This window comes from Pleurodeles waltl, chromosome 3_1 (assembly GCF_031143425.1).
Source record: "Pleurodeles waltl isolate 20211129_DDA chromosome 3_1, aPleWal1.hap1.20221129, whole genome shotgun sequence".
Lineage (NCBI taxonomy): Eukaryota > Metazoa > Chordata > Amphibia > Caudata > Salamandridae > Pleurodeles > Pleurodeles waltl.
The window spans coordinates 1836603402-1836623205 of record NC_090440.1 but is presented as its reverse complement, the minus strand read 5'-3'; the positions used below and the strand labels follow the sequence as shown (position 1 = coordinate 1836623205).

General features: G+C 46.7%; 1 protein-coding gene across 3 annotated transcripts in view; it reads right to left on the bottom strand.

Annotated features, from left to right (window-relative positions):
* Positions 1 to 19804, bottom strand: part of LOC138285661 (uncharacterized) — a 222604-nt gene that overhangs the window by 7275 nt on the left and 195525 nt on the right. For all 3 annotated transcript variants that reach the window (XM_069225910.1, XM_069225909.1, XM_069225911.1), the window contains one exon: positions 2616 to 3926. In XM_069225910.1, coding sequence (XP_069082011.1) covers positions 3806 to 3926 — 121 coding nt within the window. In that variant the 3' untranslated portion in view covers positions 2616 to 3805. The remainder of the gene's footprint in view (positions 1 to 2615; positions 3927 to 19804) is intronic.

The window sequence follows — 19804 nt, the reverse complement described above, 5'->3', positions numbered from 1 at the left end:
AAGGCGGCCATGTGCACAGCACCTGTGCTGAAGGCACCTGACTACTCCACGGAGTTTGTTGTACAGACAGACGCCTCAGAGCATGGTATTGGAGCAGTACTCTCACAGCTGAATGAAGAGGGCCTAGATCAACCCGTAGCCTTCATTAGCAGGAGGTTACTACCCAGGGAACGTAGGTGGAGTGCCATAGAACGTGAAGCGTTTGCTGTGGTCTGGGCACTGAAGAAGCTAAGACCCTACTTGTTTGGGACTCACTTCCGAGTTCAGACCGACCACAGACCCCTCAGATGGTTAATGCAGATGAGGGGTGAGAACCCAAAACTGTTGAGGTGGTCCATTTCCCTACAGGGGATGGACTTTACGGTGGAACATCGACCCGGTACAGAACACGCCAATGCTGATGGTCTGTCCAGGTTCTTCCGCCTTAGTGATGAGAACTCCCATGAGGTTGGGTAGTTGCTCCCCACTTTTAGCTGGGGGGGACACGTGTTAGACTTTTCATCCTTGGCGTGGTCTCCCTTAACTTTTTGCCTCTGTTCCCCAGGTTGTTGATGTGTGCTGGACTCTGATTTTGCTATTTTTGTTACTCTGGGCACTTTACCACTGCTAACCAGTGCTAAAGTGCAAGTGCTCCTGTTTAAATTATATGTAAGTGGTTCATCCATGATTGGCATATTTGATTTACTAGTAAGTCCCTAGTAAGGTGCACTAGAGGTGCCAGGGCCTGTAAATCAAATGCTACTAGTGGGCCTGCAGCACTGGTTGTGCCACCCACATAAGTAGCTCTGTAATCATGTCTCAGACCTGCTCCTGCAGTGTCTGTATGTGTATTTTTACACTGTAAATTCGACTTGGCAAGTGTACCCACTTGCCAGGCCTAAACCTTCCCTTTACTTACATGTAAGGCACCCCTAAGGTAGGCCCTAGGTAGCCCCAAGGGCAGGGTGCAGTGTATGGATAAGGTAGGACATATAGTAATGTGGTTTATATGTCCTGACAGTGAAATACTGCCAATTTCGTTTTCACTGTTGCAAGGTCTGTCTCTCTCTCATAGGATAATATGGGGGCTACCTTTAAATATGATTAAAGTGTAGATTCCCCTAGAGAGTAGATGGACATGTGGAGTTTGGGATCCCTGAACTCACAATTTAAAAATACATCTTTTAGTAAAGTTGATTTTGAGATTGTGCGTTTGAAAATGCCACTTTTAGAAAGTGAGCATTTTCTTGCTTAAACCATTCTGTGACTCTGCCTTGTTTGTGGATTCCCTGTCTGGGTCAGTTGACAGTTGGGTTGTTTTTCACCTCACACCAGACAGTGACACAAAGGGAGCTGGGGTGTGATCTGCATTCCTGATTAGCCATCTCTGCTAGGAGGGAGGGGTGGAGTGGTCACTCTCATCTGAAAGGACTGTGCCTGCCTCTGACAATGCTGTCTCCAGCCCCCTGGTGTGTGTCTGAGGCCTTGCCTGGGCAAGGCAGGATCTCACAAGAAGGTGTGAGTCCCCTTTGAAGAAAGGTGACTTCAAAGACTAAAATGAGTATAAGAAGGGCACCCAAACTTACAAACTTTAGAAACACTTCTGGAATCAAGGGGAACCTCTGCCTGGAGAAGAGCTGATCGCTGAGGAACAAGTGCTGCCCTGCCTGTGACTGTGCTTTGTGGAGCTTTCCTGCAGTGCTGCTTCTGCCAGAGTAAGAGGGCAAAGACTGGACTTTGTGTGCCTTCCATCTTGAAGAAGAAATCTCCAAGGGCTTGATGTAGAGCTTGCCTCCTGTTATTGAAGTCTCAGGGATAGCAAAGACTTCTTCCTGCCAGCACCTGGAGTCTCTGGAGAGACCCCTACTCTGCTCTGTGGTGCCCTTCCAGTTCCTGGGACCCTGAAAGGAGAGGCTGGCAGCCTAAGGACAAAAATACACGCACCGCGCACCGTGCGGAGAAAAGATCGACGCGAATCCGATCGCGGCTGAGAAAACGACGCGACGCCGGCTCCGCAGCTGAGAAACGACGCCGCTGGAAACGCGACCGGAGAATCGACGCCCGGAGCAGGAGAAACGACGCGCAACATCGCTGACGAAGGCTGAGAGATCGCAACCAGCGCCGCGGGACTTCGGACCGTCGCGTGGCTGGCTTTTTCGACGCGCCTCGCCGAGCCGAGCTGTTTTCGACGCATATACCCGTGCAGGGTTATTTTCGACGCACACCGCCCGTGCGGGGTTATTTTTGCCGCAAACCAGGTACATTTTCACGCTAGCAGCGCTAGTGTGTTGTTACAACTACCTAAAGACTCTTTTTATTTTAAACCTTTTAAAAATCATAACTTGACTTGTGTATGTTGGATTTTTGTCGTTTTGGTCTTGTTTTGTCTAGATAAATATTTCCTATTTTTCTAAACTGGTGTTGTGTCATTTTGTAGTGTTTTCATTAAGTTACTGTGTGTGTTGGTACAAATACTTTACGCCCAGCACTCTGAGGTTAAGCCTACTGCTCTGCCAAGCTACCAAGGGGGTAAGCAGGGGTTAGCTGAGGGTGATTCTCTTTTATCCTAACTAGAGTGAGGGTCCTTGCTTGAACAGGGGGTAACCTGACTGTCAACCAAAGACCCCATTTCTAACATGTGTGCTAATATGAAATCGGATCTTAAAGCATCCTGAAAGACTGTCAGCAAAATATAGACACCATGGCAGTGCTTTCTTTTCCAGACCCACAAATCAATGGACAGCATTTTGATTAATAATGGGTCTTTAATATGGCACTGAATGTGAAAGGCAATTTACTTCATTTAATGTACTGTCTTTCAGAAAAGTGCAGAAAGTTAACTTCAATATCCTGGCCATTGACCATAAAACTCATAAAGCTACTATCAGAAGATGAGCTTGCAAGGAAACTCTATTGCACTCAAATAAAACTGTTCCTCTGTTGGGCCATGCCCAAGGAATGCTGTTATAAAATGTGTAGCACAATGGGCTTGGGCAAGTGTCACTGGCCGTTAATGACTGGTTTATAGGCCAAGTCATCATGTTATTCGTAAGTTTAGGGCCTGTGACTTTTCTGCGATAAAACGGGGTTTGAGGTGCCTGTATGTGCTCAATCAGACAGTATGCTATTACAGCATTTAGAAATATTTGTGTTGGTTTAAAGAGGACTCTCTCACCAAGGTAGAATTGCCTTTTCTGCCCTCGGCTTTGGAGTGGAGTGCACTCACACCTTCACTCAAGGAGATGTTCCACGAATATCTAGAAACTCTGCTGTGCTCTTCCACCTTTTAAACTAATTGAAGCTTCCTGTCTCTTTCGAATGGATTCAAGATATTCTCACCATGATTCCCTGTCACAGGAGCTAACATGCCATGCGGCCTACGGGACAAAGTGGCCACAATGACAACAAGAAGAGGCCACACAGATAATTATCTTTCTCATCACAACTTAAACAACAACGTTTTGACAATTATCTGCTTATCCAAGTTCTACTGGCAGAACATTCCAATATCTCAGAGTCTAGGAACAGAACAATCGCCTCTATTCAAACTTGTTGTCAATATCCCTCAAAAGGGAGGAAAAAACACATTTATAATACTATAGATGTATTACTACACGGTGCTTAAAACTTCCATTGCATACACTCCTTTCACAGTGGGTATCCAGTATTCTAAATAGCAATACAAATTGTTCTGACATGATTACAGTGTTCCAATGTCTGCTGCCAATATGCCCCCTCCGAGGTGTTGCAGCAGCTCTTGATGAGCCATTGCTGTACAATGCTGAGACCTTGAGGGATACCAGCCTTATAAGCTATCATTTCACTATCACCGAAGGTAATTTGCCAGGGTATGTATCCTTTCTTGAAAATAAGTGTTGCAGATGACATAGGACTGCAGGTTTCCCACATCAAACCGTCCGGAGATGGGGTGGACATAAACTGGCTTCCTACAGCGTAAACAAAAGAGACATGAAAAGCATAATTTATAAATGTTCTAGTACAATTTTTCAAACACAAGGGGCATTTTTACCGATATCAGAAGGAGCTTATATATTCATTATACAAAATAAAAACATTTTCTGAGTTCGATAGGTAAGCTTTGTTCTGAAGTACTCTTGTGGTACTCCCTCACGCAATCTTACATGCCTTTGTGAATCGGCCCCAAAACATTTAAAAAAGGAATACAAAACATGCTTTTTTGAATCAGCCTAATCATTTTTTGCGCATTCATACATTTATTTATACTTTTGTGACGTGTAGATAAGACAACGTTGGGCGCTGGGGCACTGGCAGAATTTATGACGAGGGTAGGGCGCAAAAGTGCCTTTAAATTAGATGCTCACCAACACGACTGCGTCTTTTAACAGTAGTACCTTTACAAAGGTTACTTTAGTTGAAGCTGTTTATAGGTCATACCCATGTGAATATTTCTCCTATTCGTTGTAGGGGTGAGAAGGGAACACGATCATCTTTTACATATAAATGTTTTTGTTTAAGAAACCTAAAGCCTGGGCTATGGCCCCTAGCTACAGGCGCAGGAAGCATTGGCTTCCAGCAATAATGCTCTTTATGCCCGGAAGCCTCACAGACAGATTACGACTAGGCCTCGACCACGAGTGCCTTATACAATTTTAAAACCTATTCAAAGCAATGTTTGCACGGGTGTTGGAAACTATGAGTTAGTTGTTAAATCTGTAGTCGGTTTTTACAAACAATGATTTTCATCAGGTTAAATATGTCGAAATACTTTGATGCTTACCACGCCTTTTCTTTGGCCAAAGTCCATATGTAATGCCCCATTTTCAGTAGGAAATTCACAACTGGTGTTACGGGTACAATAAATAATGTTCCAATTAAAGCAGGACTTGTAATCGAGTTCCGTGAGGGACACGACTATTAAATTAGCACTGAAGCTATCTGCGATGTGAACCACGTCTACATGGATGTCCTTACAAGGAAATATACCTTTCCACTGAACAACGTTCAAGGTTAAAGAATACAAACTTGCAGGCTATGGATAAGAGCAAATGTCCAATCACATGGAGTGCATTTAAACATCCAGATTGGAGAGACACGTTTAGCCCACAATGCGGAAAATGGAAAGACGGTCTGCTCAGCCGAAATTCTCCGGGCGATCACCAGATGCCAACCTGATTCTACGTTCAACATTATGGTCACTCTGGTATGTTTCCCTGTGCATTACACTTGTGTCATGAGTCACCTAGCAGATGATCTACATGTTTTTGGGTGTTGCTCAAAAAAAGGGTTTTATACTCTGTTGGGGGTATATGGGTACACCCAGTCTGGTTCTCCTTTATAACGGGGACTCCTATTCGTTTGACCAGGGGCGTAGCTATCAACAGTGCAGCAGGTGCAATGGCACTGGGGTGCAGGAGTGCAAGGAGTCCACTCCATGCCAATTGTTGGCTAATTTTTACTGTCACACTAGTGTTAGGGTAGCCCTACCTTTCAGCCAACATAGGTGATGTGACATTATGGTTCATAGTGGGTCAGTGTGGAACAAGCTGAAGAACTTGATCCGCATTAGAAGAACATTTTTGCAAAAAGCAGTCGTTATATGCTAAGGGACTGTTCGTCTTACTGAAAACGTGATTCTATTTTTTTCAAATTTTTTCAAATTCATTTTTGCAATCTAATAACAATTCATTTCGGTAATACTTCTCCATTCCTCCCACCAGGCATCTAGAGATAGAAGCGTGCCACAATACGTGTATTTTGCTATCAACCTGCAAATTGCACCCAGGCAGTGTAAAAATAATGTGGAGAGGACATATAGAAGCACCAACATTGAATCGTGTCATACCTCGACATTTCCCTTGTGTAGTTTCATGCATTAATCATCTCCAGATCCCTCCTCCTGTTCTGCCACATGCTCAAGTTCCTGCTGCAATGGAAGCTCCACTAAGTCCCATTCCATTCTGCCTCATTGGTCGGCCCCACTATACACAAATTTGTGTCTCACCCCATATTCCGCTCGTGTCCATCGCACAAGTTCCCAAAACTAATGTTTTCGAGTGGGTGGGTGATTGATCATCCACCTTAGTGATACACATTTATTTGACACAGACAAGCCAAGCTCCAATACCTTCTCTGCATATTTAGTGGGTTTAGCTCGTGTTACCTGGCCCAGTAGGCATAGCTGGATCATTGGCAGCAGTGCCATCTTTAGTCAAGACCTTCAGCACCTGGATTGCCTCACTCCAGAAGGCTCCCACGCCTAGGCACTCCCACAACATATGGCTTTATGTCCCAACAACTGAACTGCACTTGGGGCAATGCTCTGGCTTGGATGAGTCTAGTCTGAACAGTCATTGTGGCGTGACACAATCCCTGTGAACGCACTTATAATGTATCAGTTTTAGGCGTGCATTACAGGTCACCCTTCTGCAATTGCCCAGTATGGAGGTCCATTCGCGCTCCCTCAGTGCTTTCCTGTATCACCTTCCCATTGTGATTTCAGTGTCATGATGCTTAAAGCTGTGTGTGGTAATAGCAAGGCTTGAAGGCATGTAATAAGTTTGCGCCCTGGCCCTATGTTCGGTAATGTCTGATTTAAGACGTGCATCTCTTGCGGGAATCCTACCCAAGTCTTACGGATAGTTGCAGCCAGACCAGAATACGCAAGGAAACAACTTCCTGTGACACCGCATTAGGTGCAGAAATCTGCATATTTCACCATCTGGCTGGCTTTGTAGAGGTCCCCCACGCAGAGTGGGGCATCACCATCCTCCTTGCGCCTTACGAACATAGATAAGAGTGGGATTGATACCAGTGTGCCAGGGAGCCAGTTGTTGTATATAGATGTACTCCTAACATTCTCTGCTCATTGTATGCTCCCATATATCTAGAAGGGTCCTAATCTAAAGAACTGTTCTACTTTTGCTTGTTGTTAAGGGTAACGCCAAAAGACCCTGAGGTCGGATCAGATGAGCCAGGATTACAGCAACAGTGTCAGTGTCCCCCTCCTGGAACTACGGTCCTGTGTGCTGGAGATGAGCCGCCCAGTAATAAGCCCTGAAGTTCGGAGTCTGTAGCTTTCCTCTGTTCCAAGAAAGCGTCAATATCGCAAAGCTGATCCGTGCCCTGCCATGTCCCCATAACAACATCCTAAGAAACTCATCCAGATGGCATAAGCAAGACTCTGGTATGCGCATCGGCATGTGTCGTAGCACATAGTACTTGAGGCAACATGATCATCTTACTAATAGCCAGGTGTCCCATGAGAGACATCGGGAATTGCAGACTTCGTTCTAATCCATCCAGCTCAGATACACCCCCAAATACTTAACCAGAGCTATCTGGACTATTATTAGGCAGGCCCGTACCTGCAGCCATAGCTGCCTGTACATGGTAGAGCACAGATTTGTCAGCGTACAGCTGAAACCCCAAGTGTACCCCACTTCCAGCAATGTGTCATAGACTGCACACAGTGCACCTACTGTGTTCCTCAGGGTCAATAGATTGTCATTGGCATAAAGCGAGATGACCTCCTGCTTGCCCCCACCATAATCCAGGCGTCCTCATGTCTAATATGTATAAGTTGAGCCAACGGCTCAATAACCAAGGCAAATATTAACAGGGATAGGGGGCACCCCTGACGGGTCCCCTTCTCCACTAGCCAACTGCCCAAGATTCTATGGCCTACCTTCACTCTCGCATTACTGTTGGTGTAAAGCAGTTTCACCCACCTCAGATAATCTTTCTCCAAAGTGTACCATTGGAGTGCACGAGTCATAAACGTTCAATTCAGTGTTGAAGGCCTTGTGTGCATCCAAACTGGCAATCGCACAAGGCCCCTCCCCCCAACACAGTCTGTTCTATAATAAGGAATGCCTACCAGGTGTTAGTGGAGATAGTACCGCCAGTCACAACTGTAGGAGGCTGGCCTGGCTTGTAGTGGGTACCAAGGGGTACTTACACTTTGTACCAGGTCCAGTTATCCCTTATTAGTGTAGAAAAGGTGCCTAGCAGCTTAGGCTGATAGAAAAGGTAGCTTAGCAGAGCAGCTTAGGCTGAACTAGGAGACATGCAAAGCTCCTACTACACCACTAGTGTCATATGCACAATATCATAAGAAAACACAATACACAGATATACTAAAAATAAAGGTACTTTAGTTTTATGACAATATGCCAAAAGTATCTCAGTTAGTACCCTCAGTATGAGGATAGCAAATATACACAAGATATATGTACACAATACCAAAATTATGCAGTAATAGCAATAGAAAACAGTGCAAGCAATGTACAGTCACAATAGATTGCAATGGGAGCACATAGGTATAGGGGCAACACAAACCATATACTCTAGAAGTGGAATGCGAACCACGAATGGACCCCAAATCTGTGTGAGCTTGTAGAGGGTCGCTGGGACCGTAAGAAAACAGTGAGGGTTAGAAAAATAGCCCACCCCAAGACCCTGAAAAGTGGGTGCAAAGTGCACCTTAGTTCCCCAGAGAGCACAGAAGTCGTGATAGGGGAATTCTGCAAGGAAGACCAACATCAGCAATGCAACAACGATGGATTTCCAGACGAGAGTACCTGTGGAACAAGGGGACCAAGTCCAAGAGTCACACTCAAGTCGGGAGTGGGCAGATGCCCAGGAAATGCCAGCTGTGGATGCAGAGGAGCTGCCACCAGATGGTAGAAGCTGTGGATTCTGCAAGAACGAAGAGGACTAGGAACTTCCCCTTTGGAGGATGGATGTCCCACGTCGTGAAGAAGCTTGCAGAGGTGTTTCCGTGCAGAAAGACTGCAAACAAGCCTTGCTAACTACAAGGGTCGCGGTTAGGGTTTTTGGATGCTGCTGTGGCCCAGGAGGGACCAGGATGTCGCCAATTGCGTGAGGAGACAGAAGGGGCGCCCAGCAAGACAAGGAGCCCATTCAGAAGCAGGCAGCACCCGCAGAAGTGCCGGAACAGGCACTACAAAGAGGAGTGAACCGGAGCTCACCTGAAGTCACAAAAGAAGATCCCACGACGCCGGAGGACAACTCAGGAGGTTGTGCACTGCAGGTTAGAGTGTCGGGGACCCAGGCTTGGCTGTGCACAAAGGAAATCCTGGAAGAGTGCACAGGAGCCGGAGCAGCTGCAAATCACGCAGTACCCAGCAATGCAGTCTAGCGTGGTGAGGCAAGGACTTACCTCCACCAAACTTGGACTGAAGAGTAACTGGACTGTGGGAGTCACTTGGACAGAGTTGCTGAGTTCCAGGGACCACGCTCGTCGTGCTGAGAGGGGACCCCGATGACCGGTGATGCAGTCTTTTGTTGCCTGCGGTTGCAGGGGGAAGATTCCGTCGACCCACAGGAGATTTCTTCGGAGCTTCTAGTGCAGAGAGGAGGCAGACTACCCCCACAGCATGCACCACCAGGAAAGCAGACGAGAAGGCGGCTGGATCAGCGATACAAGGTTGCAGTAGTCATCTTTGCTACTTTGTTGCAGTTTTGCAGGCGTCCAGAGCAGTCAGCGGTCGATTCCTTGGCAGAAGGTGAAGAGAGAGATGCAGAGGTACTCTGATGAGCTCTTGCATTCGTTATCTAAAGAATTCCCCAAAGTAGAGACCCTAAATAGCCAGAAAAGGAGGTTTGGCTACTTAGGAAGGAGGATAGGCTAGCAACACAGGTAAGAGCCTATCAGAAGGAGTCTCTGACGTCACCTGCTGGCACTGGCCACTCAGAGCAGTCCAGTGTGCCAGCAGCACCTCTGTTTCCAAGATGGCAGAGGTCTGGAGCACACTGGAGGAGCTCTGGGCACCTCCCAGGGGAGGTGCAGGTCATGGGAGTTGTCACTCACCTTTCCTTTGTCCAGTTTCGCGCCAGAGCAGGGCTGGGGGATCCCTGAACCGTTGTAGGCTGGCTTATGCAGAGATGGGCACCATCTGTGCCCATCAAAGCATTTCCAGAGGCTGGGGGAGGCTACTCCTCCCCAGCCCTGACACCTTTTTCCAAAGGGAGAGGGTGTAACACCCTCTCTCTGAGGAAGTCCCTTGTTCTGCCTTCCTGGGTCAAGCCTGGCTGGACCCAGGAGGGCAGAAACCTGTCTGAGGGGTTGGCAGCAGCAGCAGCAGCAGCTGCATTGAAACCCCGGGAAAGGTAGTTTGGCATTACCCGGGTCTGAGCTAGAGACCCGGGGGATCATGGGATTGTCTCCCCAATGCCAGGATGGCATTGGGGTGGAAATTCCATGATCTCAGACATGTTACATGGCCATGTTAGGAGTTACCATTGTGAAGCTATACATAGGTAGTGACCTATGTATAGTGCACGCGTGTAATGGTGTCCCCGCACTCACAAAGTCCGGGGAATTTGCCCTGAACAATGTGGGGGCACCTTGGCTAGTGCCAGGGTGCCCACACACTAAGTAACTTAGCACCCAACCTTTACCAGGTAAAGGTTAGACATATAGGTGACTTATAAGTTACTTAAGTGCAGTGGTAAATGGCTGTGAAATAACGTGGACGTTATTTCACTCAGGCTGCTGTGGCAGGCCTGTGTAAGAATTCTCAGATCTCCCTATGGGTGGCAAAAGAAATGCTGCAGCCCATAGGGATCTCCTGGAACCCCAATACCCTGGGTACCTCAGTACCATATACTAGGGAATTATAAGGGTGTTCCAGTATGCCAATGTAAATTGGTGAAATTGGTCACTAGCCTGTTAGTGACAATTTGGAAAGAAATGAGAGAGCATAACCACTGAGGTTCTGGTTAGCAGAGCCTCAGTGAGACAGTTAGTCATCACACAGGTAACACATACAGGGCACACTTATGAGCAATGGGGCCCTGGCTGTCAGGGTCCCAGTGACACATACAACTAAAACAACATATATACAGTGAAATATGGGGGTAACATGCCAGGCAAGATGGTACTTTCCTACACAACCCCCCCCCCCCCCAAACGAAGGACAATAAGACTAGCCATGACCTGATGAGTCTTCATTGTCTAAGTGGAAATATCTGGAGAGTCCATCTGCATTGGAGTGGGTACTCCCAGGTCTATGTTCCACTGTATAGTCCATTCCCTGTAGAGATATGGACCACCTCAACAATTTAGGGTTTTCACCTTTCATTTGTTTTAGCCAAAGTAGAGGTTTGTGGTCTGTCAGAACAATGAAGTGAGTGCCAAACAGGTATGGCCTCAACTTCTTCAGTGCCCAGACCACAGCAAAGGCCTCCCTCTCTATGGCAGACCAACGCTTTTCTCTAGGGGTCAAACTCCTGCTGATAAAAGCAACAGGTTGATCCTGGCCCTCAGAATTAAGTTGTGATAAGACTGCCCTTACCCCTAATTCAGATGCATCAGTTTGGACAATGAATTTTTTGGAGTAACGGGCTTTTTAGGACAGGTGCAGAGCACATGGCCTGTTTCAGCTCCTCAAAAGCTTTCTGACAGCAAGCTGTCCACAATACCTTTTTAGGCATCTTTTTTGAAGTGAGGTCATTAAGAGGGGCTGCTATGGAGCCATAGTTCTTTATGAACCTCCTGTAATACCCAGTGAGGCCTAAGAAGGCTCTCACCTGGGTCTGAGTTGTAGGGGGAACCCAATCTATGATAGTTTGGATTTTCCCCTGAAGTGGTGCAATCTGTTCTCCACCTACAAGGTGTCCCAGATTAACCACTTTCCCCTGCCCTATCTGGCACTTTGAAGCCTTGATAGTGAGGCCTGCCTTTTTTAGGGCCTCCAAAACTTTCCACAGGTGGACCAGGTGATCATCCCAGGTGGAGCTAAAGACAGCTATATCATCTAGACATGCTGCACTAAAAGCCTCCAACCCTTGCAGGACTGTATTCACCAACCTTTGAAAAGTGGCAGGTGCATTTTTCAAACCAAAGGGCATTACTGTGAATTGGTAGTGCCCTCCAATAGTCGAAAATGCAGTTTTTGCTTTAGCATCCTCTGATAACTTGATCTGCCAATACCCTGCAGTCAAATCAAAGGTGCTTAGATACTTGGCAGATGCCAGTGTATCTATTAGCTCATCTGCCCTGGGTATAGGGTGAGCATCAGTTTTAGTTACCTGGTTGAAACCTCTGTAGTCTACACAAAATCTCATTTCCTTTTTCCCATCTTTGGAATGAGGCTTTGGTACAGGTACCACAGGAGAGGCCCATGGACTTTGAGTGCTCAACCACTCCCAGTTCAAGCGTTTTCTGAACTTCTTGTTTTATGCAGTCCCTGACATGGTCAGGCTGCCTATAGATCTTACTTTTGACAGGCAAGCTGTCTCCAGTATCTATAGTGTGCTCACACCAAGAAGTGGTGCCTGGCACAGTAGAAAAGAGTTCAGAAAACTGACCCAGGAGATTTATGCAGTGGTCTTTCTGCTCAGCAGTAAGACAATCTGCCAAAACTACACCTTCCACTAGAGCATCTTGTTCTGTGGAAGAGAAGAGATCAGGGAGAGGGTCACTCTCTTCTTACTGTCCTTCATCTGTTTCCATGAGCAGGGTGAGATCAGCCCGGTCATGGTAGGGTTTCAGGCGATTGACATGGAGCACCCTAAGGGGACTCCTGGCAGTGCCTAAGTCAACCAAGTAGGTGACTTCTCCCTTTTTTTCAACAATAATGTGAGGTCGACTCCATTTGTCTTGGAGTGCTCTTGGGGCCACAGGCTCCAAGACCCACACTTTCTGCCCTGGTTGGTACTGAATCAGAACAGCCTTCTGGTCATGCCATTGCTTTTGGAGGTCTTGGCTGGCCTGAAGGTTTTTACTGGCCTTTTTCATATACTCAGCCATTCTGGATCGTAGGCCAAGTACATAGTCCACTATGTCTTGCTTAGGAGCTTTTAAAGGTTGTTCCCAACCCGCCTTTACAAGTGTTAGAGGACCTCTTACAGGGTGTCCAAATAGGAGTTAAAAGGGGCTGAAGCCCACTCCTTTTTGGGGTACCTCCCTGTAAGCAAAAAGGAGGCAAGGTAACAGGACATCCCATCTCCTCCTGAGTTTTTCAGGGAGTCCCATTATCATTCCTTTGAGAGTTTTGTTAAACCTCTCAACCAGTCCATTTGTTTGTGGATGATAAGGTGTGGTGAATTTGTATGTTACACCACATTCCTTCCACATGGCCTTCAAGTATGCAGACATAAAGTTGCTACCCCTGTCTGATACCACCTCTTTTGGGAAACCAACCCTGGAAAAGATTCCCAGGAGGGCTTTTGCAACTGCAGGAGCTGTAGTGGTCCTTAGAGGAATTGCTTCAGGATATCTTGTGGCATGGTCCACTACCACCAAGATAAACCTATTGCCTGAAGCAGTAGGAGGGTCAAGGGGGCCAACTATGTCAACCCCTACCCTTTCAAAGGGAACCCCAGCCACAGGCAGTGGAATAAGGGGAGCCTTTGGAGTGCCACCTGTTTTGCCACTGGCTTGACAGGTTTCACAGGACTTACAAAATTCCTTTGTGTCCTCTGACATTCTAGGCCAATGAAACAGGGGAACAAGCCTGTCCCATGTTTTCATCTGCCCTAAATGTCCAGCCAAGGGAATGTCATGGGCTAGAGTTAGGAGGAACTCTCTGTATTGCAGGGGAATAACCAATCTTCTGGCAGCTCCAGGTTTTGGGTCCCTTGCCTCTGTATACAAGAGGTTGTCCTCCCAGTAAACTCTGTGAGAGTCACTGACATCCCCATTTTGCTGTTTGACAGCTTGCTGTCTTAGACCCTCTAGTGTGGGACAGGTCTGCTGTGCCACACTCAACTCCTCCCTGGCAGGCCCCCCTCCACCCAAAAGCTCAGCAGTGTCTGCTTCCAGCTCCTCTGGTGAAGGTTCTGCACAGGGTGGGAATTCTTCTTCCTCAGAAGTTGAATCCACTGTAGAGGGAGGGATAGTAGGTAGTGATTTACCTTTACTAACCCTAGCTTTAGGGAGCACTTGGTCCATTGTTCCAGGATCCAAGTCACCCTGTCCTTTTTGCTTTTTGGCCTGAGCCCTGGTTAAAGCAAAAACATGCCCAGGAATGCCCAGGATTGCTGCATGAGCCTCCAACTCCACTTCTGCCCAAGCTGATGTCTCTAAATCGTTCCCTAGTAGACAGTCTACAGGTAAATCTGAGGCAAACACAACTTTCTTTGGACCAGTAACCCCCCCCCCCCCCAGTTGAGATTTACAACAGCCATGGGGTGGCTAAGAGTGTTGTTATGAGCATCAGTCACTTGGTACTGGTGACCAAGTAGGTGTTGTTCAGGGTGGACCAGTTTCTCTATTACCATGGTAACACTGGCACCTGTGTCCCTGTAGGCCTGAACCTCAACACCAGTTATTAGGGGAAGTTACTTGTACTTACCCATATTAAGGGGAAAAGCAACCAAGGTGGCCAAATCAATGGCACCTTCAGAGACTAACACAGCCTCTGTGGTCTCCCTAACAAGACCAACCCCAACTAAATTACCAAAAGTGAGCCCAGCTACTCCCTTGGTTTGGCTATTAGTAGGTTTGCTCCCACCACCACTGCTATTACTAGGGGCACTAGGTGTAGCAGTAGGGGTTGTGGTGGTGGGAGGCTTGGTGCTTTTCTTTGGACAACTGGCATCAGTTGTCCAATGGCCTTTTACTTTACATAAATAGCACCATGGTTTCTTTACTTGATTAGAAGAGGATTTGGACCCACCACCCCCACCAGAGTGTTTTTGTGGGCCTGATGAAGACTCATTTTTAGATTTGTCCCCACCCTTGTCTGAAGACTTACCATCCTTCTTCTTCCCATCCTTGTCATCCCCTGTATGAACTTTTCTGTTCACTCTTGTTCTGACCCATTTGTCTGCCTTCTTTCCCAATTCTTGGGGAGAGGTCAGATCTGAGTCCACTAGATACTGGTGCAACAAATCAGACACACAATTATTAAGAATATGCTCTCTCATGATTAAGTTATACAGGCTTTCATAGTCAGAAACTTTACTGCCATGTAACCACCCCTCCAAGGCCTTCACTGAATGGTCAACAAAGTCTATCCAGTCTTGTGAAGACTCCTTTTTGGTTTCTCTGAACTTGATCCTGTACTGTTAAGTGGTTAAGCCATAACCATCTAGGAGTGCATTCTTAAGAACTGTAAAATTATTGGCATCACTTTCCTTCACAGTAAGGAGCCTATCCCTACCCTTTCCACTGAAAGATAGCCATATGATAGCAGCCCACTGCCTTTGAGGGACCCCCTGTACAACACAAGCCCTCTCAAGTGCAGCAAACCACTTGTTAATGTCATCCCCCTCCTTGTAAGGGGGAACTATCTTATGCAGATTCCTAGAATCATGCTCTTTCACAGGATTACTGTCTGTAATACTGCTGCTGCCACCATGGGGCCCTAACCCCAACCTCTGCCTTTCTTTTTCTAAGTCAAATGCTTCCCTGTCTAGATCCAGCTGTTGCTTTTTAAGCTTCAGCCTGGACTCTTCCACTCTCAATCTATTGAGTTCCCTTTCTAACACTCGGTCATCGGGTGGGTGAGTTGGGCATGCTTAGACACAGAAGAATGGTGTGAATGAACAGAGGGAGACCTGTCCCTAACAGATGTCACTCTAACAACCTGGCCTAAAGGAGTGATATTCCTACTGTGATGAGAGCTCACATTAGTACCAGCCATGCTAGGTGGCCTGCTAAGGGGCAGGTTGGGAAGATTCTCATATAACACTTTAGCTGGGGCTACCCCAGAATCAGAGTGTGAACCATCAGCTAATCTGTCACCTGATGTGCCAGCTAAGGCCTTATCATTTTATTTGAGCATATTAACTAACAATTCTCTAGAGGGATTCTTCCCTACCCCTAAACCTCTATCAATGCAGAGACTCCTTACACCTTTCCAGTTAAGGTGGTCATAAGCTGTGCTGGCCAGAGCCAGAGTTTGACCTGTACCAGACATGATAGAAAAGGGTTTAAGGGACAGAAAAAGAAAGAAAAAGTTTCAGAACTTTTAAAGGAACAGAAAAAAAAACTTTTTCAACTTTTAAGAAACTTTTTGAAAGTTTAGAGGTACTTTTCAGCACTTAGCAACAGAGTAAGAGAAGAAAAGCAAAAACTTTTTGGTTAGGTGTACATACACTGAACTTGTTTTGTATATTTTTCTCTTATGAAAAGTACAAAATGACAAAGTGGTAAGTAGTTGCAAGTACTTATCCCACCGCTGCACAACCAATGTAGGAGGCTGGCCTGGCTTGTAGTGGGTACCAAGGAGTACTTACACTTTGTACCAGGTCCAGTCATCCCTTATTAGTGTAGAAGAGGTGTCTAGCAGCTTAGGCTGATAGAAAAGGTAGCTTAGCAGAGCAGCTTGGGCTGAACTAGGAGACATGCAAAGCTCCTACTACACCACTAGTGTCATATGCACAATATCATAAGAAAACACAATACACAGATATACTAAAAATAAAGGTACTTTATTTTTATGACAATATGCCAAAAGTATCTCAGTGAGTACCCTCAGTATGAGGATAGCAAATATACACAAGATATATGTACACAATACCAAAATTATGCAGTAATAGCAATAGAAAACAGTGCAAGCAATGTACAGTCACAATAGATTGCAATGGGAGCACATAGGTATAGGGGCAACACAAACCATATACTCTAGAAGTGGAATGCGAACCACGAATGAACCCCAAACCTATGTGAGCTTGTAGAGGGTCGCTGGGACTGTAAGAAAACAGTGAGGGTTAGAAAAATAGCCCACCCCAAGACCCTGAAAAGTGGGTGCAAAGTGCACCTTAGTTCCCCAGAGAGCACAGAAGTCGTGATAGGGGAATTCTGCAAGGAAGACCAACACCAGCAATGCAACAACGATGGATTTCAAGACGAGAGTATCTGTGGAACAAGGGTCACTCCCCTTTCCTTTGTCCAGTTTCGCACCAGAGCAGGGCTGGGGGATCCCTGAACCGGTGTAGACTGGCTTATGCAGAGATGGGCACCATCTGTGCCCATCAAAGCATTTCCAGAGGCTGGGGGAGGCTACTCCTCCCCAGCCCTGACACCTTTTTCCAAAGGGAGAGGGTGTAACACCCTCTCTCTGAGGAAGTCCTTTGTTCTGCCTTCCTGGGTCAAGCCTGGCTGGACCCCAGGACGGCAGAAACCTGTCTGAGGGGTTGGCAGCAGCTGCATTGAAACCCCGGGAAAGGTAGTTTGGCAGTACCCGGGTCTGTGCTAGAGACCCGGGGGATCATGGGATTGTCTCCACAATGCCAGGATGGCATTGGGGTGGCAATTCCATGATCTTAGACATGTTACATGGCCATGTTCGGAGTTACCATTGTGAAGCTATACACAGGTAGAGACCTATGTATAGTGCACGCGTGTAATGGTGTCCTCGCACTCACAAAGTCCGGGGAATTTGCCCTGAACAATGTGGGGGCACCTTTGCTAGTGCCAGGGTGCCCACACACTAAGTAACTTAGCACCCAACCTTTACCAGGTAAAGGTTAGACATATAGGTGACTTATAAGTTACTTAAGTGCAGTGGTAAATGGCTGTGAAATAACGTGGACGTTATTTCACTCAGGCTGCTGTGGCAGGCCTGTGTAAGAATTCTCAGATCTCCCTATGGGTGGCAAAAGAAATGCTGCAGCCCATAGGGATTTCCTGGAACCCCAATACCCTGGGTACCTCAGTACCATATACTAGGGAATTATAAGGGTGTTCCAGTATGCCAATGTAAATTGGTGAAATTGGTCACTAGCCTGTTAGTGACAATTTGGAAAGAAATGAGAGAGCATAACCACTGAGGTTCTGGTTAGCAGAGCCTCAGTGAGACAGTTAGTCATCACACAGGTAACACATACAGGGCACACTTATGAGCACTGGGGCCCTGGCTGTCAGGGTCCCAGTGACACATACAACTAAAACAACATATATACAGTGAAATATGGGGGTAACATGCCAGGCAAGATGGTACTTTCCTACAACAACCCAACCACATCCGTATGTATAATCCCCTCTGCCACCTTTGCTAGTCGTGGTGGCAGGATTTTCCCCAAAAATCTTTGCGTCTGAGTCTTAGCTCACAGGCCTCCTTGGGAAGCACAGGGGAACCCCCACACAGTTTCCTTTCTTGCTGGGTGAGAGTCTGTAGCATGTAATAAGGATCAAATACTCCTGCCACCACAGAAGCTATGCCAGTCAGTGAACTATTCCATCTAGTACTTTCAATGGTCACAAATCACTCTAGAGCTGTCGGGCCACCAGTCTCACCACTGATCCTCAGCATGGCCCTCTTCCCGCTCAGAGTGATCCCAGCACTGCCTCCATTGTTCACCCACAGTTTAGTTTAGGCTGGTCAGTGTTCCGCTACGTGCGCAGTTGGTTTTGTCAGTGTGTGTAAAGAGGGGAGGGCCACAGTCACTTCCTCTCCCCTTGGAGTGCCGCTGGGCCACAAGTCAACAGGCTTCTCTTGTCTCAACACCCCCAGCTCACAGGAGTTGCTAGGCCGCGCCGCACACCTGCAGGATTCTGCGGGCCACCCCTGCCCCCGATCAGCCTCGCACCGCTTCCTGATCTCATTACAGAAGCCAGCTGGCCTCGGCAGCACCGCACTTGGGTTGCATTCCTCTAGCTCACTGCAGTCCCATGGTCGCTGGGGCCTCTTCTCCAGCCCTCCTCCCAGTCAGGGTTGATTCCAGCCGTAACGGTATGCTCTGCACCAAGCTATCCCTGAGCAGCGAGCTCCAGCAAGGGAACACAGCTCTTTTGTAGTTCATCTCCAGAGTGGGGGGTTCACACCCCCGGGCTCCAATTACCCCTGGATGGCTATGAATGGGGCTGAGGGGGGGCAGGATCTAAATCCTGTTTTCCGTTGGAGCTAAGGAGAGTTACATCTATTCAGGAGGCCATCTTGGCTCTTCCCCCGAGAAAACATGATTCTTATAGTGAATATTTAGAACCTGTCTTCACTACTGTGATGCAATAGAGAGGGAAATACCTGAGGATTTGGTGACATTTTGGATATATCTCGTTGGTGTGCCACCACTTTAATTTTTAACCAATATACTGAGGCTACCATTTGTCAACCTTCTGTTGTAATAGATTTTGACCCTCGCCCAACCCTGATGATGGTTCCATACAAACTCTGAAATGACCTGAAATGGTGACTTATTATTAGATTGAAGAATTTGACTTTCACAGGAACTATCACCAATGGCATTTTCTTCCTTAAAGGACTTTGAGAAATAGAATGTTTTTCATAAAGAGTAATCCTTTTTTTCTCTTTCTCTTTCTTTCTTTCACGATTATCTTTATATATTGATTTATATATTGTTCTTTGTATAAATAATTGTTTATTTAAGGGTTAATAGGTGGGGTCTCTTAAGAAAGGTATATACATAAATGAACGTGTATAACTTTATCCTTCTAAAAAAAAAACGTTTGCAATAAAGATAAGTATTTTGGGAATATTCTATCTATATCATTCATTATACAGATTATACGCACGGGGCAAGAATGTATTTGGTATATAATTACACGTTGCCTAAGGGGCATCTATTGTGTTTTTGATATGCCTATTAACCCTCCTCCTAAAGTGTAAAACCTACTGTGTTACTGTGACTGCCCATGACATAACTAATGCTTAGTGGCAGCTGTACTATCGTCCTGAGACGCAGGTCCTTTTACATATACCCCAGTGAGGAGGCTGCCTACTGGCTCTCCTTGTAGTCTGTCACAACTGACCATCACCCGGCAAGGTGACCCATTGTTGGTGAAATAGCACTTGAATAAAAGATAGACGGGATGACCCAGTTTGTGGCCCCCTGTATTAATGTAGCCCTGTGCCTCAGATATTTAGGGAAACCAGAGGTCTCTCGTCTATCTCCTACATGTCCCACCGCA